Below are 25000 nucleotides of genomic sequence, written 5' to 3'. Positions count from 1 at the left end.
ACGTTGTTATTGTTGTCATTGGTTCTTGTGGAGTTGTTGTTGATGATGATGATGATGCTGTTGATGTTGTTGGTGGTGACGTTGTTGTTGCTATTGATGATGATGCTGTTGATGTTGGTGGTGGTGATATTGTTGTTGTTGTTGATGATGATGATGCTGTTTGTGTTGGTGATGATGTTGTTGATGGTGATGTTGTTGTTGTTGTTGTTGTTGATACTGATGCTGTTGTTGTTGTTGTTGCTGGTTCTGTTGTTGTTGTTGTTGATATTGCTGTAGTTGTTGTTGTTATACTTGGCATCGTTGAAGATGGTGTCGTGGCTGTAGATGTGTATGTTGTTGCATCCGTGGTAGTAGTACTTGTAGATGTAGTGGCTGGTGTGGTAGCTGAAAAAAATAAATTTGATCTCTCAGCTACAGTTTAAATCAACCCTCGTATTTTCAAGAGAACATATTTTTTTTAAAACCTGAGATATTATACAAGGCAGTATCCACTGAATCTCTGGACAGTCTCATTAAAAGGAGAAGATGGCAATGGTTGGGGCATGTCTGTCGCAGACCTGATGAAACACTGATAAGAAAGGCTCTCCGATGGACACCCCAAAGAAAAGGAAGTGAGGCCGCCCCAAGGACACTGGGAGACGTACGTAGAGAGGGGCATAAAACAGAGAGGGCTGCCCCTCGAGATGGCCCTAAGAATAGCAGCTGACTAACCAGGTGGAGATCCCTTACATCGCCTCAAGTGCCAGCATACCCGGAGAGGATCGAGTGAGTGAGTGAGTATCCACTGAATGTGGTTAAGCAATGGCTTTTTACAAAGCAGACCAAGCTAACCAAACAAAATTAGTAAATAGGATGAGACATACTGTCTTCGTTAATAATGATATGTCGATGGTCACTAACATCGCGGATAATTTTCAGGTATTCATGCATACCTGAGTATGATTTTAAAAATGGAAATGAAGAGCTGGTATAATTCTTTCTGTTTCATCTGTAATTTATAGTGAACTTAAGTTTGTGTATAGGTCTTACAGTAGACGATTCTTACACTCTTACTTTTTGGAATTACTACGTGTTCCCAATTGCTGCACAGCATGCGAGTGCGCGTTGGGAATAAAGTTCGAATTCCAAAACGCAAGACTGCAATAAATATTTTATTTGACATCTCAGTAGATTATGATTTCGTTACCTCTGTACAAAATACATTTTCAAAATTACTTAAACGATATTTAACGCTTGACTGTAGAAGTCAAAACCTGAGTGTACCTTTAATAAAGTTTGCAGATGACACCGCTCTTCAAGGTCTCATAACAAATGGCAACGAAGTGGCTTATAGGCAAGAATTGATAGATTTGTGTCTTGGTGTGATGCCCACCACCTAGAGCTTAACATAAGCAAGACAAAGGAGCTAGTGATTGACTTTAGGAGAGTGAAGGAACCGATAGAACCGTTAAAATTAAAGGACCAATTCGTCCAGCGAGTTCCTCACTACAAATACCTTGGTGTAACGATTGATGACAGGCTCAAGTGGGATGAACACTTGAAAATAATTAGGCATAAGATGTGCAGACGTACATATTTTGTATCAAAACTCTCTCAGTTTAGAATAGATAAAACCCTCTGCACATTATTTTATAGAGCAGTAATCGAAAGTGTTTTGTCATTTTGTATACAGCTTGGGGAGGCAATTGCTCAGCAGTGGAAAGGAACAAAATAAATTCAAATATTAAAAAATCCATTAAACGCTATATAAATGATGTTGACGATGTAGATCTTTTATACGAGAAATTTTGTATAAATAAATAACTAAAATATTAAATGACCAGTATCATCCACTAAGACCATCAATTATTATGTCAGAAAGAAGTGGTCGCCTTTCTTATTTCAACGAAAACAGAGAGACACCGAAAATCTTTTCTGCCGTCCAGTATTAGGCTTTATAACAACAAGCAATAATCATTTTATATAATTATTTCTCATTTTTACTTTTTTTAAATATAAATATTAATTTATTAATTTATTTGTTTTGCAATCTTTTCAATTTTCAATTTATAGTGACAGTTTTAACTATTTTACAGTGTTGAAATTATTCATATTATAAAGCGCAGCTCTGGTTATAGAGCTGCTCCTTTTTTATATATATACATCCTATTTCCATTGTATTTTTATCTTATGTGTAAATTATAACACGTCTGTACAAAAAAAATTCCTTTTTGGGATGCAATAAAGTATTATTATTATTATTATTATTATTATTATTATTATTATTATTATTATTATTATTATTATTATTATTATTATATTATTATTATTATTATTATTATATTATTATTATTATTATTATTATTATGATGTTTTGAATAATATGACGTCACAAATTATTATCGTGATATCATTACGCGTCACTATTAATGGGGAGGGGGAGAATAATAGTAAATTAATGATTCGAGAATGTTAAGTTTCAGATCTACCTTTTTAAAAATTGCTGTTTAAAGATTTACCCACAATATTATGGTATCATTTACCTTTTAGCTATATTAATTATGTGCCTCTAGATTCATGGTTCGAGTCTCGCTATAGGAAGCGCAATACTGAGTCCTTGTACAATCATTCTCTCACCTTCCTTATGTCTAAAATGAGTAACTGGCCGACAACAGCGTTGTTTTCTAAGAAAAAATGTAGTCATGTCTATATATATATTACGCTGTACAAAAAGAAGCTTGATTATTTGTGATCAACGTGCACTTATTTGCAGGTCTGATAAATCGATTCTTTAAGGACTCATTGTTGTAACGGAAATCTCAAAAAAATGACACAAAATATTGTCCATTACAACATTGTTAACTAGGCCCATAAGTGGATTCGGATGTCAGACCTGCCTGTCAGAATCAAAATACAATAAGCAAATGTAATGGATGGAACACGATTGACGTCACTGAGTTCTTTTTTATTGTTTTTAGCCAGACATATTTATGAGTAGCACTCACTCAATTCTATCAATTAGACTATTAACGTTTTAGGTTTTCTATCTTGAGAAGTAAAATCCGATTTATAAAACAAAAACAAAGAAAAAATGAAAGACAATCAAATAGAAAACACTTACTTGGAGGTTCAACCTTGTTGTAGTTGTCCAAGGCAACTGAAATACATGGCAAAGTTATCATTTAAAGCAATATAGCAAATGAATGTGACATATTCTTCGGGTTCTGTATCGTTAAATAAACCAAAGGATAAATGGAAAGTGACATTCCATCAAGTTTCACCATTGTATATTGGGTACCGAGTTTGAAACCCCAATGCTCTGTATGGCTTTGAGCAATTGTCTCACTCTTGCTCAATTTGCGACCCTACATTACGGCGGACGCCTGGGTTGTTCCAGTCTTACCTTTGAATAAAACCTATAAAAGTTAACGGGTTGAGCGTTGCCTTAACACTATGACTTGTTTGGTGACGTCATAAATTTTAGGTGAATGCACTTCCTAGTGAGTTGTCCTTATTAATGTTCAAGGTAAAACATGATCCCATTGGCTGAACCATTGTACACAGCTCACGACTCGTTATAGATAGAACGAAGTTGACGTCACTCACATCTTTGTTATTGTTTTTTGCCATCCACGTTTATGAGTAATTCTCTCTTAACTGTATTATCCAGACTATAAATGTTCATGGTTACACAGAGTTTTGTGTGTTGGTCCGTTTTACTTCCGGGTGGCAATGTTGTGGGCTTCTTAGCCAAGCGCATACTATCCATCTATATATTGATGGTCGATGTTTTGGATTTTATGAGCTATGTGGTCTTGTGGTATGACACCTAATTTTTGGATCAGGAGGTCCTGGGTTCATATTCTCTCACCGTATTCGGGTATAAAATGAGGACCTGGCCATTAACAACGTTGTCTCTGTTGGGAAAAAAACTTGTAATATCGGCTTAAGTCGTTGCTACTCGTCTTATTAACAATATAGAGACGAATGCCTTAATCGTTAAATTTCAGTCTGCCTACAAAGCCTCAAAGAACACAGAAACGGCATAACTTAAAGTTCTTAATGATATTGTAAATGATATCGATAATAAAAGTGCTGCGATGCTCGTTTTACTCGATTTAAGTGCCGCTTTTCGACACTATCGATCAAAATTTACATTTGACTAGACCACGTGATCAATACAGGCGCCTAACGTGGCTCGTTCTACGTGTTACGTGTTGTTGTTGGTCAGGGACCATTTGCAAAGCGCTTTGAGCACATTTAGTAGATATTGTGCTATAGAAAAGCTCACACATAAAAAAAAACTCACACATAAAAGACCTAGATAAAACAGTTACCTGTAATGCAAGTATATCGCCAAATACTTTTCTCCGAGTTGCTTGTAATCCAGGTGTCTGCCGTTGTGAAGCTTTTCTCCCAAGAATCAAAATCCATGGTATGACATTCTTTGTTGGATGAAATACTGGGGTGCTTGGTCACGAAGGCATAGCACCCGTGCCCCCCGCTGGTGTTACGGTTTGATTCGCACGTGTTGTAACAGTCCTTCATCTGAAATCGAGACAATTAATGCTAAAAGTTAAAGTTGAATAACTTTATTTAGCGCAATAATAATAATAATAATAATAATAATAATAATAATAATAATAATAATAATAATAATAACAATAATAATAATAATAATAATAATAATAATAATAATAATAATAATAATAATAATAATAATAATGATGATAATAATAATAATAATAATGATAATAATAATAATAATAATAATAATAATAATAATAATAATAATAATAATAATAATAATAATAATAATAGTAATAATAATAATAATAATAATGTTTGAGCTCCAAAAAACTATCTAACAGAGGATTGTCTTGATAAAAAGAAATATTGTCATGAAATTATTGCTACTGCTTGATTCCAAGTTGGAGTCAGTGTGTGAAACTTTTCTACCATAAATCGATCATGCCGAGAAAAAGGTTGTGTATGGAGGCTAGATATCTAATATGTTTTGTTTTTTAAGCAAACGCTAAATTTGAATATCACGGGTCCTAAACGAAATCCTCTACATTGAGACACGTCTCGAAAATTGTGATTGCTATTTCTTCAGTAACAGTTGTTTGAAAGCCTAGTCAAACAAACTTGATTTGAAAGTCGTACTAATGCGTCCAATTCCATTATTATTATTATTATTATTATTATTATTATTATTATTATTATCATTATTATTATTATGATTATTATTGTTGGTATTCATATTATTACTGTTATTATCATAATTACCATTATTACCTACTACATACACACCACCATTTCCAGTACAATTAAATCTAACAAAACATAACAACCAGGGTAATAACTGCTTAAATTATTCTGCCATACTTGTATTAAAATCAATAGTTAATTGATTGTCATCATTGGGATACAATAAATCAAAAGCCACTCAAGGTTTCTATTCAGCCCCGTAAATTTCTGGACATTATTGCCATTCATAAAATGTGCCCCACAGAGTCAATCGGCTCTTATGTCGGAAGGAACGAGACAAAACAAAAACAGATATTAAAGTTTTTAAAAATTGATAATTTTGAAATTCAATTTTCTTTTCTAAGTCAAAGCAAAATAACCCAATCTCTCTCTTCTCGCTGATCAATTATTTCTTAAAGTTTAACATCTTGAGAATACGCATCAACAGTTGTAACGTCACTTCTCTCGTAATGACGCATGGTAACTTAGTAACTGGCTCTAAACTATCGGAACAATGGCGGACGCCCTTATGAAATATTTCTCTGACGAGCATAAATGCGTATCCAGAGGGGGAAAAAACATTATAAATCTGATCATGATTTGACTTTTACACATTCTGATCACAAGACACATGAAAAGTTCTAGTCAGCATGAAGAATAAAAATTAACGATTTTCTTTGTTTAGAACTGCAATGGCCGCCGTTGCTGGGCGACGTGACATCAGACTATTGTATCCAATTCACATAATATAGATAGAACGAAGTTGACGCCACTCAATTATTTGTTATTGTTTTTAGCCAGCCTTTTTATGAGTAGCCGACTATAAAAGTTCAAGGTTACGCATAGTTTTGTGTGTCGATACGTTCTATCCGGCGGGCGGATGTTGTGAGTTTTTTGGATAAACACAATACATCAATTCAAACTGGTATTATAGCGTGGCGAATCAGATATCAAAAGGCGATTTTTTTTTCCAACGTTAACGTAGGCTTTTAGTTTCTGTCACACTCAGAGACTACATTCATTTTATTCCACAACACGTGGCTGTATAGATAGTATGCGCTTGGCTAAGTAGCTCACAACATTGCCATACGGAAGTATAACGGACCAACACACACAACTATGTGTAACCTTAAACGTTTATAGTTTGAAAAATAGTTGTAATACAGTATAGTGAGAATTATTCATAAACGCGGTGGCAAAAAAACAATATCAAAGACCAGAGTGACGTCAACTTCATTCTATCTATAGCTCGGTGGCTCGCGATCTTAAGCGTGGTAAGTGGCCAGATGGGTGGTAGTGATCGTGGAAAATTCTGGTTCCGACCGTGAGTCCTTGGGAAAGGCATTTAATAGACATTTACCTCCACTCCATTTGACTCAGGTCTGAAATTGTACCTGGCTACAGGCACTGGCAGTGAATGATCTTGTAAGAGTATTAGTATAAATACAAACTTATAGCGTACTGGTACTCTAAGAAATGGGAATATTGTTTTCACGTGTCCTACTGGGGAAATAAATGAAACATTGTGAAACTCATTGGGCGTGGTGACTCCGGAGGAATTGCCCTTTATAAATGTTCATATCAATTCTTTTTTATCATTACTTAAGTGTTCATTTTGAACAGCATGGGTGATTCCTGTTGATACCAGGCGATTTTTTAAAATTTATTTTATATATTCATTCTTTCCTCGAATGTCTTAGCTACGCCATCTCTCGATGCAAGTGGGTAATTTTTTTTTCTATTATAAATTTTCAATTCAGAATCGATTCGATGCATCTAACTTGTTTCTATATAATGACCATTATGAGGCCATGGGTTAAAAGTATCATAATTTATCCATTTTAACTTAAAATTTAGTTCTTTTGCACATCGGGCATACTCAGACATAGAATTAATTTTATTAAAGCTGGAAGGGGGGGGGGGTGTCATAAATAAAATCAATGGTTTTACAATGAGTGGCGAAAACAGAGTGAGGAAAATCAATCCTCAGTTTTATTACTTCCTTATAGTAGAAAATCAACATATACATCAATTGACTTCTGAGAATGTGTGGAGCAAGTACGGACTTGGATGTGATTAAGCATCGAGGAAAAAAGCTTGATCACTAATAAAAAAATATCGCAATATTCACTAAATATGCTCAATGTGCTTTACAAGTGGTCCCAAGTCAACCAAAGCACTTATCATATTGGACAAGAGATAACGCCTCTAAGGCGATATTACATTTTCTTTTTTCTTCAAAAGAGACGACGCTGTTAACGGCCAGATACTCATTCTACATTCAAACACAATAAGACTATGTGATTAAAGAGCCTTTTCTCTGAAGGGTAGGAATTTCGTCTGGTTAATATAGGTGAGTGAGAATTACTAATAAACATGGATGGCAAAAAAAGAATAACGAAGACCTGAGTGACGTCATCTTCATTCTAGCTGTAGTATTAAGCGCCTGATCAATATTTAGATCTTCCAAGACTCACTTCAGACAATAGGATTCAAAAGTCTGATGTCACGTCCTCCCAGCAACGAGCAGAAGTATTTGATAATGGCGTCGGCCATTGTTCCGATAGTTTAGAACCAGTTACTAAGTTACTATGCATATTTACGAGGGAAGTGACATCACGATTATTGAAGCCTTATTTTGCTTGCTTCTGTTCGTCACGCACGTTGACAGCAATATGGATAGTTTGCGCTTAGCTAAGAAGCTCACAACATTGCCATCCGGAAGTTTAACGGACTAACACACAAAACTATGTGTAACCTTGATCGTTTATAGTCTGGTTAATACAGTTTAGTGAGAATTACTCATGGATAGAAAAAAAAAACAAAAAACAAAGACCTGAGGGACGTCAACTTCCTTCTTTCTATAGAAGACGATGCGCATCTATGCGTAGCCTGACACAGACCGAAAAATTATGTCAAAACACCTGGCCAGACTACCCAAAGAAAACAAATTGTGAATTGAATTTAATATTTCAACAAATGGGAATCTTTTGATTCTTTGAGCACTACGTCCAACTCACAAGACGATGCGCAAACCTAAAGATGACGTCAGAATACAAGTTCTAGTCAAAGTTAATGAAGGCTGCGTTCAGAGAATATACCTTGCATAGCACTGCTCTAAAAATTACGTCACAATAAAGGCGACGATCACTAAAATAACGTAAAAAATTGAGTTTTTCTTAGAAGTGCTCAAAGTAATTAATGATTCCATTGAACTATTGAATACAACTCACGATTTCCTTATTTTCAATGGTTGTTGACTTGTATTGTGACGTCATGTTTTTGTCAGTGTCAGGCTCTGAGTTACGAAGATTAATACGTTCTGAGTCAGTCAGTTTATTTTGAATAAAAATAAAAGTAGAGTGAATTACTGCTCTAAAAATTACGTCACAATAAAGACGACGATCACTAAAATAACGTTAATAAAATTTAGTTTTTCTTAGAAGTGCTCAAAGTAATTAATGATTCCATTGAACTATTGAATACAACTCACGATTTCCCTATTTTCAATGGTTGTTGACTTGTATTGTGATATAGTGTGACGTCGTGTTTTTGTCAGTGTCAGGCTCTGAGTTATAAAGATTAATACGTTCTGAGTCAGTCGGTTTATTTTGAATAAAATAAATAAAAAGTCGAGTGAATTGAATGGAAATATGCCAGAAGTCAACCTTATAGGGAATGAGATTAGCGGAAGAGTAGCGTCTCTTGATTGGAAGTATCCGGCGAAGTTATTAGAGAGAGAACGTCAATATGGTTTTGCGTCTCTCGTCCTCGCTTCCTGTGAAACCGCGCGGTTAGTTAAATAGTTTCTCAGCGATCTTTAAGTTGACGTTCTCTCTGTAAGGTGACGTCCAATCAAGGGACGCGACTCTTCCGCTAATCTCATTCCCTATAATGGAATTTATTTAAATAATTGAATAAGGGCTTCCCGTATTCTGTTATATTTTAGACTATGTAAGTTAAAATACTTGGATATATTGTATGATAAAGGTCATCAAAGACAAATAACCTTTTCGTCGCCCTTCTTTGAACATTTTTAATGCAATCTGATTGACCTTTTGTATATTTGGCTCCAATAGCAATCTATAATATTACAATTATGACTGTGCGGTCAAATCAAGCGAAAATAATCGCTCCATTTTTTGTTTGCCACACGCGTTTCTATATCCCCTCCATTTGCCACATGTCAAATTAACACATGCTCATTACCTCTGAAAGGGAGTGGTTTTCAATCAGCGTTAGACCTATCGCCCTGTGGCCCTATAGTCTCAAAAACTCTATTATGTGGGAGTGAACCAGATATCAAAAGTAATTTTAAGTTCAACGAAAGAGAGGCTATATGGTCTTGTGGTATGACACCCGCTTTCTGATCGGAAGGTCCTGAGTTCGAGCCTCGCTCGGCGCATAATTGAGTAAAAGGCTCTTTACTCACATTCTCTCACGTTACTCAAGTGTAAAATGAGTACCTGATCGTTTACAGCATTGTCTCTATCGGAAAAAAATGTAATATCGCCTAACAGGCGTCATGTCAGGTCTCGTTCATCATGTGAAGTGTTGCTGTTGGTCAGGGACCCCATGTGAAGCGCCAGCACGTTTAGTGGATATTGCGCTATATAAATGCTCAATTCTTTTTTTTTTTGGTTTAAGCTCAAAGACTATTACTCACAATAATGGCTGCTGGTTGTGTATAATATGTAATAGTCTACATTTGGGTCGAGTAGGGTAATATGAACAACTTCTAACGTAGCTCAAAGCCTTCATTAACTTATAGCCTGACTCTAGGACTTGTATTCTGACGTCATCTTTAGGTTTGTGCAGTGTCTTGTGAGTTGTAAGTAGTGCTCAAGGAATCAAAAGATTCTCATTTGGCTGTGATACAAATGCTTTTTGTCCTTGGCCACGATCAAAACCGCCTACTTACTAGACAAAACACGTACATCAAGGTCCTCTTTATTCTATTGATGGTTTACCTCGGAGACATAAATAGATGGATGGAGAGAAAGAGAGAGAAAGAGAGACAGAATGGGAGAGAGAGAGAAAGAGAGAGAGAGAGAGAGAGAGAGAGAGAGGGAGAGAGAGAGAGCGCGTAAATGAGAGGAGATGGATATATAGATAAATAGATAGACAGACAGAAAGATAGATAGATAAATAGATAGACAGATAGATAGAATGATAGACAGATAGAAAGATATATTGATAGACACACACACATACACATATATATATATATATATATATATATATATATATATATATATATATATATAGAGAGAGAGAGAGAGAGAGAGAGAGGGAGAGAGAGATTTAGTGGGAGAGAAGGAGATTGAGGAACAAAGGAGGGTAGAGTGATGGGCAGAGTGTGTGTATGTGTGTGAGAGGGAAAAGAGAAAGAGATAGAAAAAGTAAAAGAGAGAAAGAGAAATAAAGCGAATGAGAGAGAGAGAGAGAGAGAGAAAAAGAGAGAGAGAGAGAGAGAGAGAGAGAGAGAGAGAGAGAGAGAATTTATGCATAACACAAGGAGCCATTTTCACGTGCACTTATTCTTGACAAGAAACAAAACATTGATTTTGAATCTCGTTCCCTCGTCCACAGACAAAACGCGTTTATGTCATTTTTGTTTAAAGAAAATGGGTTTACTTCATGTGTCACCTATCAGCTCAAATCGATTCCATATTATGGGGGTGGACAGGATATCAGCATGAGAAATATATAGAAAATGGTCAGTTTAGTGTTTGTCACCAATATCACAATACTGGAACAGATCCCAAGAAGAGCGACGGGATTTATGGTGAACTGCACACGTTTAAAAGTAGTTGAGGAATTGCTTAATTCATGAATGTTTGATGCATAATTTTATCGCCAAAATATAATTTTAAAAATGATATTTTTGTCAGGGTTTTCCATTTTTGGCGTTTAATGGTCATATTGAGATGGAAGACTTCTGTATCGTAAATTTTAAAATTGACGATAATTAATGACAACCGGAAGTGAAGCAAGACAGGAAATGGTATGAGGGAGGAGACGACGAGAGAGAGAGGGAGAGAGAGAGAGAGAGAGAGAGAGAGAGAGAGAGAGAGAGAGAGAGAGATTTATTCTCCTATAATATAAACATTCTGCTCATTGATTCTTCAAACTCAATCGATGCAAAAATCTGCATCATATAATTTTTAAAGGCCGTAATTAATTAGAATCGGAAGTGACGCAAGACAGGAAATTGAATTTGATTATCGGTCAGATTTCTTTACATTCCTTTCACATTACCATTTCACTCAGTGATTCTTTAAACTTGATCGTCGCAAAAAATCAAGCGGTTTAACAAAATCCAGCCGAACGCATCAAAACGGTAATACCTGGTGACACAAAATGATAGCGATGTGACCTAATATAATGACCCCATGTGCGCAAGAAAAAATGCAAATTATGGTGACTTTTAAAAAATGCATATTATTTACTTAGTGTGAGAAATATATCACTACAATACCCACTGTTCTACCGTTTGATCAATAGGACCAACACAAAAAAATATGTGTAAATTTAAACGCTTATAAAATGATCGAGAAAATCGTGTGATTTGGTGGTATATATGCCCTGGGTTTGAGCCTCGCTCGACGCATAACTGAGTCCTTGGAAAAGACTCTTTACTCACATTCTCTCACCGTACTCAGGTGTAAAATGAGTACCTGGCCGTTAACAGCGTTGTCTTTGTCCGAAAAATTGTAATATCGCCTAGCATCCGGCATGTCCCGTCCTACATGTTAAATATTGCTGTTGACCAGGGACCCCCTGTAAAGCGCTTTGAGCACCTTTAGTGGATATTGCGCAATATAAAAGCTCAAGTTTAATTAATAATCAAATGCTAGAAAACTCAAGTTCTTTAAGTACCTCCCTCCAAAACGCATCTGTTGATCCTTAAATTATTAAGACGCTGCGTTAACGAAGGCGAGATATGTTTCTACAACGCCGTACTCACAGGGAACATACAAGTGACTTTATTGTTGCCGAGTTTAGAAACGTGACATTTTGTCATATTGTGAGAACCAATTTGCGACCTAGTTCGGATCCTCACAGGGAACAAAGAACTTGTTCCAATCTCAGTGGAAGTGTAAAACCAGTCCTCCGGAGTACTGGATACATGCCTTGTGCAACTGATCTTCTGGATTCAGAGTAAACGTATCTATTTTCTAGCTTAAATAAATGCTGGTCGTCAATAAAAGCAATCCATCCTCGCTCTTTTACGCCCGGTAATCAGAAGCATTTGCTCAAACACCCCGATACTATAATTATAGTTAGGCCACCTTATGATTCGATATGTAACCTACTCATTGTCAGTCTTCCGAAGGACTGATTTGTTACATACTTCCAATGAGTTTTGAACAGGTTGAGAGAAAGTGTGATTCACTACTTGTCTGACCCATTAGTGACTAATCAAAGAGCCTTACTATGTCTCTGTAATTGTGACCCAATCAGATGTCATGTAAAGGTAAAACTCGAGACTGAAATACAGAGACAGGAAACTTCTAGAGTGGCAATTTGTGACAAACGTCCACACGTGCTCGGACAAACATAGTTTGTTGTTTATAAACTATAATGTGAATGATCATTGTTAATTTTTTAAAAATATATATATATACCGCCAAATCACACGATTTTCTCGATCATTTTATAAACGTTTAAATTTACACATAGTTTCCTGTGTTGGTCCTATTGATCAAACGGTAGAACAGTGGGTATTGTAGTGATATATTTCAAATCGCTTTCAACTTTCCCCGGATTGTAAATAAATCAATACATATTCTCAATACCTACTCTCACAGCGTCGCCATGTGTTAACTGATATGGCCCTACGTATAATTGAAAGGCCACCTGTTATAGCGACGGGGTTGACACTGCATTGAAACTGATTCAATACGCTTCAACAGTCCTGACGTCACTTCCCTCGTAATGACGCATGGTAACTTAGTAACTGGCTCTAAACTATCGGAACAATGGCGGAGGCCATTATGAAATATTTCTCCGAAGAGCATAAAAGCGTATCCAGAGGGGAAAAAACATTATAAATCTGATCATGTTTTGACTTTTACACATCCTGATCACAAAATATATGAAAAGTTCTAGCTAACATGAAGAATATAAAGTACCGATTTTCTTTGTTTAGAACCACGATGGCCGCCGTTGTTTGGCGACGTGACATCAGACTATTGTATCCAATTCACACGTAGGTTCTAGGGGAGGTAAGGCCATGTAGTTTGACCGCCATTGTTAACGGGCACACATAACCGACCTATTTAGAAATTCACGAGATTCCAAGACGCTAACAACGATGACACACAGAACACAATTGGTCTCAAGAAAACAACCAGTGATGGACCAGGCAAGGCCAAATCCTGGAATATTATTGGTTCCTTGTGATTCACCAACTCCCGTGAGAAATGTATATAAATGATGACAGTGATCCACATTGCTCTCCCATTTAATTTTCTTACCATTCACTGCCTCTTGTAGGGAACTCGGAAATTCTACATAGCGAGAAACATGTGTGAATGAGGATCGGGGTACCGAACAAACCTGCATCGGGGCACCGACCAAACCTGCATCGGGGTACCGACCAAACCTGCATCGGGTACCGACCAAATATGCATCAGGTTACCAACCAAACATGAATCTGGAGAACAAGCAAATGCCTCTTGGGCTACAAGTGATACAGAGTGGAATCTTACAAGCGATACACTGAGAATACTGGAACGGACCGGCTCATGTCTCATATAACAGAAGAAACCTTAGCACCGCCACCATTCACATTCAAGATAAGCACCCTTACAAAGAAAAATGAATAGTTTGTGATACGGAATGAAAGTTAAATACCCATAGTCTAAATGTAATGAATTATAACCAGCACTGATATTCTTTGGCTAATTATGTGTTAACTTGTTATTGTATGAGGCAATTCTGTTGATTTAAATTAAAGTATTTCTTCTTTACTCACCTTCTGAACCTACCTATCTCTATATAGCGTGCCAATAATCTACCACCACTTCTACTACCTATTTCTTTAAACCTAAAAACATTCTCTAACTATCAGTCAAGTTGTCTGGAGCTTTACCCGACTATGACAGGGACAAAAAATAAAGCGGCACCAGATAACTAAGTCTATGGGGAAACTATCTGACTCTCTGCTCCTAGTTGCCACACTCCCACATAGACGTGACAGGTATTTTACTTACACACATGTCATCCCATTATAACAACCGCTTGGAGGCGATGAGACACATTTTGTTAGGAATGAAGCAATAAACTTACGGACATGACCCCGTGGTTGACGTATCCGCTTTGGGATGAGTAGGCACGTGTAACGGCGAAGTGGCATTGTCCTGGGGATTGGAATAAGGGATGGAGTTCGGGAGAGGGAAGGAGAGCGTATGAGTACAGAGAATATAAATAAGTTGAATACATAAGGAGATACATATAGTTTTGAGTGTGAGTATCATTGATCTGGTAGCAGAATGGGTGAATATTTTAATCAAACTCATACCACAAATGCATTTAAATGAAAAACTGTTGTTTTTTTTCATTTCTCACAGCCAAATCAATCGAACCAACTCACAAAACTATGTATGACGGTTAACGATTATGGTTTGACTGCGTAAGAATTTATTATTATTATTATTATTATTATTATTATTATTATTATTATTATTATTATTATTATTATTATTATTATTATTATTATTATTATTATTATTATTATTACTATTATTATTATCGTTATTATTATCATTATCATTATTATTATCATCATTTATTCTCATTATTATATTATATTATTTTCATCACATCATCATCATCATCATCATCATCTCTTCTACATTATAATAATAAGAAGAAAATTATTAGTATACTCATTATTCATTAATATTATATATTATTATTATTATTATTATTATTATTTTATTATTATTATTATTATTATATAATTTATTATTATTATATATTATTATTATTATTATTATTATTATTATTATTATATTACCATTATCGTTATCATTATTTATATTATTATCATCATCATCATCATCATCATCATCATCATCATCATCATCACCATCATCATCATCATCATTCTCATCCTTATTATTATTATTATTATTATTATTATTATTATTATTATTATTATTATTATTATTATTATTATTATATTATAATTATCATTATTATTATTATTATTATTATATTATTAATATTATTAATATTATTATTATTATTATTATTATTATTATTATTATTATTATTATTATTATTGTTGTTGTTGTTATTAATATTATTGTAAATATCACCGTATTTCTCCTCACCATCATCATCATCATCATTTTCAACACCACATTCATCATCATCATCATCATTACTATTCTTCTTCTAATATCAGCTTTATCATAATCACCGACGTTTTAAAAAAACATTCCCCTATGACTAATAAGCTCATCATGTCATAGAATAACAACTATCAGCTCACACAGTTACCAACCTTAACCTTCATGAACTCATAACCTTATATTTCGCGTGAAATTACCTCACAACGCAACACGACGATAATCAAAAGAATGTTAAAAGTAAGTTGTCATTAGTTGGCCTCTAAAATAAAACCCTAGGCTTGCTTCCATTACCAATAGGCTTCATCACTCATGAGGCCCTAACCCTAACCCTAACCCCCCAGTAATGACGCATGGTAACTTAGTAACTGGCTCTAAACTACCGGAAATGGGGGGACGCCCTTATGAAATATTTCTCCGACGAGCATAAAAGTGTATCCAGAGGAGAAAAACATTACAAATATGATCATGTTTTGACTTTTATACATTCTGATCACATGACATATGAAACGTTCTAGCCAGCATGAAGAATAAAAAGCACCGATTTTATTTGTTTAGAACCAGGCTGCTCGCCATTACTGGGCGAAGTGACATCCGACTATTGAATCCAATTGTCGCCTTGTATTGTAACGTGATCTTAAGGTGAATGTCAGTTAAACCTGAAGTCAGACCATATCCTTCATTTTTACTGATGGCTGATGTGGCACTGAGAGGCTATAGATGACAGATCTTTCAAGGTTAGTGAGTTTTAGTCTTATAGTACCACTCAAGGAATTCGGAAACAAGTTATGAACTATGAACCAATAGGCTTCAACAGTTGTGACGTCATTTTCCCCTCGTAATGACGCATTAGTATCATATAGCAACTAGGTTCTAAACTATCGGAACAATGGCGGAAGCCCTTATGAAATACTTCTCCGACGAGCATAAAATAGTGTATCCAGAGGAGAAATACATTATAAATTTGATCATGTTTTGACTTTTATACATTCAGATCACATGACATGTGAAAAAGTTCTAGCCAGCATGGAGAATAAAAAGTACCGATTTTCTTTGTTTAGAACCAAGCTGCTCGTTGCTAGGCGGACGTGACATCAGACTATTGAATCCTATTGACTGTACTATATATAGTATGCGCTTGGCTAAGAAGCTCAAAACATTGCCATCCGGAAATATAACGGACCAACACACAAAACTATGTGTAACCTTAAACATTTATAGTCTGGTGAATACAGTTTAGTGAGAATTACTCATAAACATGGGTGGCAAAAAAATAATAACATAGGCCTGAGTGACGTCGTCTTCGTTCTATCTATTGAATACAGCTAACGATTCGTATTCAATGGGAGCGATCTATATTCATGTTTTCGTCCAACCTCGTCATCAATCACATGATCTGTTGCTGTCCAAGGATTGGACATTTTTCAATGTATCTCAACACGCTGCTTTGTTTATGAAAGTTGTAAACATACCCATGAGTCATGCTGAGCAAAATGACCAATTGTAACGTTGGATATTTCTCAAACTGTGAACACTTTTCACTATGTGGGTCATTTTGAGTCCACTTTGCAATGTGACCAATGACCTCGAGCACATGGAAATGTAATATAGATCATGCCCATTGCGTATTCCTTGCATTTTAACCATAGCTACCTTTAGTACAGCCGAATTTTTCACTCCCACAGTTTGTGAGTATAGATAGTCTGAAGTTGACATCATCAGGTCTTTGTTTTTGCTTTTTGTCATCCGCGTTTATGAGTAATTCTCACTTAACTGTATTATCAAGACTATAAACGTTCAAGGTTACACACCGTTTTGTGTGTTGGTCCGTTATACTTCCGGATGGCATTGTTGTGAACTTCTTAGCCAAGCGCATACTATCTATATACAATATTTTGACACACTGATGAAGAAATTGCATCGCAGCAATAGACGACACTATGCCTTTTCATTTATTGTCAGTCGCTTGAGTTAAAATTGTGAGTGATGCTCAGGATCTGTGGGGATATTGCTTCGGGTTATAGGCTGTGGTTTTAACGTATTGTTTAGAGCAGTGTGTTCCACTAAGTTCATTAAAGACACTGTCATAATGTAGAGTGAATGAACGTTGTCCCCAAAACTCACCCATGCTGTGTTGACAAACGTAGGGTAGTTGTGCATTACAGTTGTAGTATTTGTGTTCTCCAGTCAAGAGGTCAGTGGTCCCACAGGATAACTGAATATTTGATGGATCCTCCGGGGTCACGCCGGATAGGATCTCCCCCGTCGTCCATGCTCCATGCGTGTTGTTTATTTCTTGGTACCCCACCCAGTGGTTGCGCAAGCTGTTAAAGTAGATAAGAATTGGTTGTTAGGAAGGGGATGGTGAGAGAAGCGAGGGGATGAGTTGAGGTGGAAGCAATAGAAGGAATGCAGTTGACGTCACTTAACTCTTTGTATTCATTTCTTTAAACACAAGTTGGGATATTAATTCACAAAAATATCAACCAGACTATAACCCGAGACTAAAATGATAATATTAAGACAAGATTCTATGTAATTTCAATTATATAAACATAGCATTTGAGTGTTGACGGTGGAGTAACCTTCAAAGTTGACATTTTTTTCATTGGTTACTCTACTATACTTTGGGATTTTTCTTCTTTATGGTATAGATAGTTCGAAGATGACGTCACTCAGGCCTTTGTTATTGTTTTTGCCATCCGCGTTTGTGAGTTGTTCTCACTAAACTGTATTAACCTGACTATAGATAGTATGCAGATGACGTCACTCAGGCCTTTGTTATTGTTTTTGCCATCCGCGTTTGTGAGTTGTTCTCACTAAACTGTATTAACCAGACTATAAAAGTTCATGGTTACACAGAGTTTGTGTGTAGGTCCGTTATACTTCCGGATGCAATGTTGTGAACTCCTTGCCTAGCGCATTCTATCTATAAACGTTCATGGTTACACAGAGTTTGTGTGTTGGTCCGTTATACTTCCGGATGGCAAAGTTATGAGCTTCTTCGCCAAGCGCATACTATCTATATAAACAATGAAGGGTCTGGTAGGAGTGAACTTTTGGAGGGCTAACGTTTACAATATTATAGATAGAATGCGCTTGGCCAAGGAGTTCACAACATTGCCATCCGGAAGTATAACGGACCAACACACAAACTCTGTGTAACGATGAACTTTTATAGTCTTGTTAATACAGTTTAGTGAGAACAACTCACAAACGCGGATGGCAAAAACAATAACAAAGGCCCGAGTGACGTCATCTGCATACTATCTATACACATTGAATTCTGTTTCATTACGATCACTGAACTCCCACAGGTTTGACCTGGGGTTTACTTTTCACGAGATTCATGTGCACTACTCACTGACATTGCCACCCTGAATCCAAAATGGGACAGCAAATTGTCCACTTCGTACACGCATGACATAAACAATTGTTACATTTTGATCGTTAAAAGCCAGAGGCGTAGCTTCCTGTTGTGATTTCTACATTCATAAAAAAATGATAACAATATTGATTAAATATGCAAATTTGTCAGAATGATGAAAATTTACATGAATCTTTTTCATTGCATGCAGCGAATAGCAATACTATTGTTGGGAGGTCAAATTAATAATTATGTCCTTTTAATTATGCACCTCTTGTATTTGAAAACTGCGGTTTCTCTAAAAGGTTATACTATAGATAGTTCAAAGATGACGTCACTCAAGCCTTTGTTATTGTATTTTGCCATCCGCGTTTGTGAGTTATTCTCACTGAACTGTATTAATAACCTGACTATAAACGTTCATGGATACACACAGTTTTGTCCGTTATACTTCCGGATGGCAATGTTATGAGCTTCTTCGCCAAGCGCATACTATCTATAGCTTCAGTGATATTTCACATTATTACATTCGAAGGACCCCCTCCCCCTCTCACTAGTGAACATAATTCAAGAATGGCAAACATGTGCCGTGCTCGATGGTTGACCAGTGGGTTTTCGTGACATGTCTTGTGCGATCTTTATAAATTGTCTTGCTCAACAGTTCAAAATAGAACACCACAAAGCGTAACATTTGTAAACTCATAGCCTGATACTGACCAAAAAGAGAAGGTGACGGCCGCCTAAGGAAAATGAATAGTGAGTTGTATTCATTAATTTGTTCAACCAAAAGGATTGTTTTGTTTCCTTGAGGACAATTCACTTGGCGGTGAGTTAACTGAAGATGACGTCATACTACAAATCCTAGTGTCAGGCTATTGGTGTCACGAATGCGTTAGACATAAGAACATCCTTTTTGCATTTTCGAAGCTTTTCTGGCATTAGGTCTTCAACTGAAGTCTTCTTAAACTCCTAGATTGACACAGCCAAAAAAAAAAAAAAATACATCATAGCACAATACAAATCGACGTCTTCAAAAACGGAAGCACACAATGAATTTTGTTTTCATCTCAATATCATTCGTCGAGTTCATTCCAACATAATCCCAGATGTGTGCGGTTCGTCATATAATATAAGAGGAAATTTTCAATTGTTCATATAAATATAGACTTTTACCAAATATAATACCTGAGGCGAAACTTTTGTATATATATATATATATATATATATATATATATATATATATATATATATATATATATATATATATATATTATGTTAACTGCAGAAGGCCAAGTGCCCATTTACTAACTACCAATTATGCATGTTGGCAGCAACACGGATACCCATAAACTTCTGCCTGTGGCCATAATCTTCAGGGAGTTCCATGTCTCCCTCACTCTCTCATCTTTCCCTCCACAGTTCTCCTCCAAGCTGCCCGGAACCTTCCTCTTTTTCTCATTCCTTCTAGGGCAGTTTTGCTGTTTACCTCCTCCTTTCTGATAACACGTCCTATCCATCTTCATGTGGACGTTTAATTCAGTATAGATAGTTCGAAGATGACGTCACACGGGCCTTTGTTATTGTTTTTTGTCATCCGCGTTTATGAGTAATTCTCACTAAACTGTATTAACCCGACTATAAACGATCATGGTTACACACATTTTTGTGTGTTGGCCAGTTCTACTTCCGAATGGCAATGTTGGTAACTTCTTAGCCAAGTGCATACTATCTATAAATTATTGAATAAGAAATAAGAGATGACAAAGAAACTAAGTGACATAAATAAATACCATTTACCTTTGATTATCGAGAAGAGCTTGGGCAACTTCAAACTTGGTCTGTGTTTCAAGAACGGCAAGAGATGCATTGAGACTGGCACAGCAGGCGATGGCTTGGGACCAGCTCTTGGGATCTGACAGCACAGTGTAAACTTGTGTGGGAAAGGAAATGGGAATGAATGAGTATGACGTCATTTGACACTTTTTATTGCTTGTTGACCGCCTGTTAGGTGATAGGTTCTCAGAAAACTCCCCCAATCAGCCAGTATATTATGTTTTTGACCCATATAGATAGTATGCAGATGACGTCACTCAGGCCTTTGTTATCGTTTTTGCCATCCGCGTTTGTGAGTTGTTCTCACTAAACTGTATTAACCAGACTATAAAAGTTCATGGTTACACAGAGTTTGTGTGTTGGTCCGTTATACTTCCGGATGGCAATGTTGTGAACTCCTTGGCCAAGCGCATTCTATCTATATTAAAGAAAATTCAAAACATGAAATGGTAATATTCATTTGACGTGTATCTAGAATATGATACCATAATTTAGTTTTTTGGGGGCACCACATCATCAAACGATCAGATATCATTATTTATTTGACCATATTGTAATTGGAACAAAGAAGAAGAGAGGTTTTAAAATAAACGTTTAAGATTGCACATAGTTTTGTGTGTTGGTTACGATTGGTCTCGAGGTTACAAATGGTGAAAATGTTACTTAAATTCATAGATACCATTAATTGATGCTATGCGTTTTAGTAAATTACTCACAACATTTGCCCGCCAGATGAAACGTACTGACATACACTGCTGTATTTTATTATAAACGCTTATAGTCTGATTAATACATTTTAGTGGGAAGTAATAATAATAATAATTAATAATAATAATAATAATAATAATAATAATAATAATAATAATAATAATAATAATAATAAGAATATATACTTTATTCATCCAAATCACCTAACTGTTGTATACACTTGTCCAAACATTTCATTGCTGCAATAGATTATATTATTTTGCGTTGGTTTGAAACTATTTCCATTAAAACAATGAGGCCATAAAAATTTCAGACCTGAAAATAAACAATACATGTAGGTTTGATAGGATTTTCATCGATGGGGCCATAACAATCTAGGTTATCAGACTTGCAAATCAGCATACTTTGATTTGAGAGTATTTCCATTAGAACAATGAGACTATAGTAATTCGGGTTATCAGACCTCAAAATGAATAAACAATGGATAAATCACCATAAGATAACTTTAATAATGGAAGAATATAAGAAATTGCAATCCGTGGCAGGTGACTGTTTCGTCATCTACCAAAACTGAAACTCATCGCGTCAATACGGGATAATGTCGGGGTGGATAATGATCTCAAAACATATTTAATATTCTGTATAAAGAATGACAAGAAAAGTAACATTTCAGTCTGTCTTAAGTTACGAAATAATATTCAGTATATCAAATCACTAAAATATAATAATCAGACTATAAGCATTTATAATAATATAATATAATATACAGCAATGTGTGCCTGTACATTTCATCTGGCGGGCAAATGTTGTGCGGCTATGTGGTCTAGTGGTATGACACTCGCTTTCGGATCGGAAGGTCCTGGGTTCGAGCCTCGCTTGGCGCATAGTTGAGTCCTTGGAACAGGCTCTTTACTCACATTCTCTCACCGTACTCAGGTGTAAAATTAGTATCTGGCCGTTAACAGCAAAATTGTAATATCGCCTAACAGGCGTCATGTCCCGTCCTAAATGTTAAGTGTTGCTGTTGGCCAGGGATCCCTTATAAAGCGCTTTGAGCACGTTTAGTTGATATTGCGCTACATAAAAACGTAACCTAACCCTCAAATTGTTGACAATAAATTCCATTTTTCCAACGTAATGATAATATGTGTTGAGTCGATGGGTGGCGAATAGCTTCTTGATTGTTATTACAACTATAAAATATTTTGTACTTTTTAACCTCAGTCAATGCCCTCGAAGTTGTGCTGGGTGGTGCGTGGTATATGATTGTGGCGGGTTTTACTTTCCCGATTGCCCTATAATGCACTGCCTGCCTAATCAATGGAAACCGCTATGCCTTTGTGAGCCGGAAGTGGATCGAGTACCCTTTTGTGATCAGAGAAGACATTATTTTTGACGACAATCGCTGTCTTAATTAAGTCCTTAATTACTCGTATATCCCGTATCCTGAATTCAATAATTGTGCTTATGTTGAAAACTATTGATTTTAATAGGAAGCAATTCCGGTATAACAAAGAAATGAGACCTGCGCGCATTGTAGGTAAACAGCCAATCAAACTCGACCTCCATGGGACTCAGTGGAGCTATTTTGGTCCACATGGAAAAGGAGGAGTTGACGCCATCAATTCTATGTATTTGTCAATAATGGATCAATGAACTAAATTCCCTTTTCTGTATTTTTATTGAAATCTGCAGAATCTTGTTGACTTGTGTACATTGGACAATGATCGGCGTGCAATTAGATAAGTGCATGTCCGACACCCGAACGCAAATATGGGCTTAATTTAACTTTGTTGTAATGGACAATATTTTGCGTTGTTTGAGAGTATTTCAATTACAACAATGAGCCCATATTAATATGGGTTATCAGACTTGCAAATAAGGACTCGTCGAAAATGATTCAAATATATATATATATATATATATATATATATATATATATATATATATATATATATATATATATATAATATAACCTATAGGCTCATAGCGGTACTATATCTCAAAGAACCAGATATCAACCAATTATATTGAAGTTCAAATTTTAATGACGAGATACGAGAAAATTTTTTTTCATATCACTTTACGAATCTGTATCTTTTACCCACAATAGCCCATATATATGTATCCAAAGTATCATAACTTTCTCTTCATTTCAAATTATTAACATTTAAATCACCTCGACATAATAGCGTTTTGTGGCGTTGGGTCACAAAGTATCATTAGAAATTACCCATCGCCTAAAAACGGTACTATGTCGTGGCCATTTAGATTTTTAAAAAATAATTCTTCAGTGCCATTACACCCCTGGATCCGGAGATCATTCCGATTTCCATAGCGGGAAACTGACAATATAAATTGCTTACTATCCTTTAGATACAACGCTAGTCTATCGCAAAGTACGTTCCGTCAGATCTTACAGACCCAGCTACCCAATCATTGCCGGGTGGACGAGAGTATAAGAAAAAATCTCGACTTCACCAGGGATTGATCTTTGTCCGATTGCGTGTGAAGCGAGTGCTCTACCAACTGAGCTATCAGGAACGCGGTTATTTAGATTTTAAAAAAAACGAATAAACCTATTATAACAAATGTTAAACTGGAATACATTTTTATACGATTTATTGAGTACAATGGATATGGTTTCTAGAGATGACAACAACAAAAAACAACTAACAATTCATGTAACGCGTTATTTCGACTTATAATCCACCTGGTTTAACACAGCATAATTCTGTGTTGAGACAATGTGTCACAAATAATGATAATAATAATAATAATAATAATAATAATAATAATAATAATAATAAAATAATAAAAAATAATAATAATAATAAAAAATAATAAGAATAATAATAACAATAATATATAATAATAATAAATAATAATAAAATAATTAATAATAATAATAATTATTATATTATTATTATTATTATTTTATTATTATTATTATTATTATTATTATTATTATTATTATTATATTGCGCCCATCCCGCGTTGCCGCAGCTCTAGGCGCACATTGACAGGAAGGGAAATCATACATCTTACATATAACAATAACACTTTTCAGATAATATGGGCTATTTATATACACATAAAGTTCCATTCATAACATTCTTAAGACAAAGAAGAATTCATCAGGTGTGTTTTAAGGCACTTTTCGAATAGATATTTCACACGAAAATAGTCTACTTCTAATAATATATATTGGCAGTGAATTCCAGACATTTGGAGCGTCGTGAGAAAATGCCATATCAGAAATGTTTTCGAGCCTTTTTAGGTACACGAAGACGGAGTTGATTTCGAGATCTTCGGGATCGAGGAGGACCATAGCGACACAAACGATCTGATAGATAGGATAGTATTTATTTATGATCCACCACCTCAACACAGTATAATGTCAGGGTTATATTAGTGTTAAAAATGCTCCCATAGTTTGACACACAAAAAAGTGTGTTAAGAGTATGTTTTGTTAAGGACAATGAATATAGTTTCATTA

The 25000-nt window shown here is 35.5% G+C and overlaps 1 protein-coding gene across 3 annotated transcripts in view; it reads right to left on the bottom strand.

The window, feature by feature from the left end:
* LOC144964148 (uncharacterized) overlaps window positions 1-25000 on the bottom strand; it is a 66433-nt gene that overhangs the window by 1342 nt on the left and 40091 nt on the right. For all 3 annotated transcript variants that reach the window (XM_078898088.1, XM_078898086.1, XM_078898087.1), the window contains exons 8-13: window positions 20758-20890; window positions 17718-17917; window positions 14527-14597; window positions 4317-4527; window positions 3101-3136; window positions 1-384 (exon numbers count right to left, since the gene is read on the bottom strand). The exon at window positions 1-384 is cut by the window's left edge. In XM_078898088.1, the coding sequence (XP_078754214.1) occupies window positions 1-384; window positions 3101-3136; window positions 4317-4527; window positions 14527-14597; window positions 17718-17917; window positions 20758-20890 (1035 nt within the window). The remainder of the gene's footprint in view (window positions 385-3100; window positions 3137-4316; window positions 4528-14526; window positions 14598-17717; window positions 17918-20757; window positions 20891-25000) is intronic.

The sequence above is a fragment of the Berghia stephanieae genome, chromosome 2 (assembly GCF_034508935.2).
Source record: "Berghia stephanieae isolate SIO BIC M18660-M18661 chromosome 2, UCSD_Bste_1.3, whole genome shotgun sequence".
NCBI lineage: Eukaryota > Metazoa > Mollusca > Gastropoda > Nudibranchia > Aeolidiidae > Berghia > Berghia stephanieae.
The sequence above is the reverse complement of the archived record's forward strand: the minus strand, read 5'-3'. Positions and strand labels throughout refer to the sequence as shown.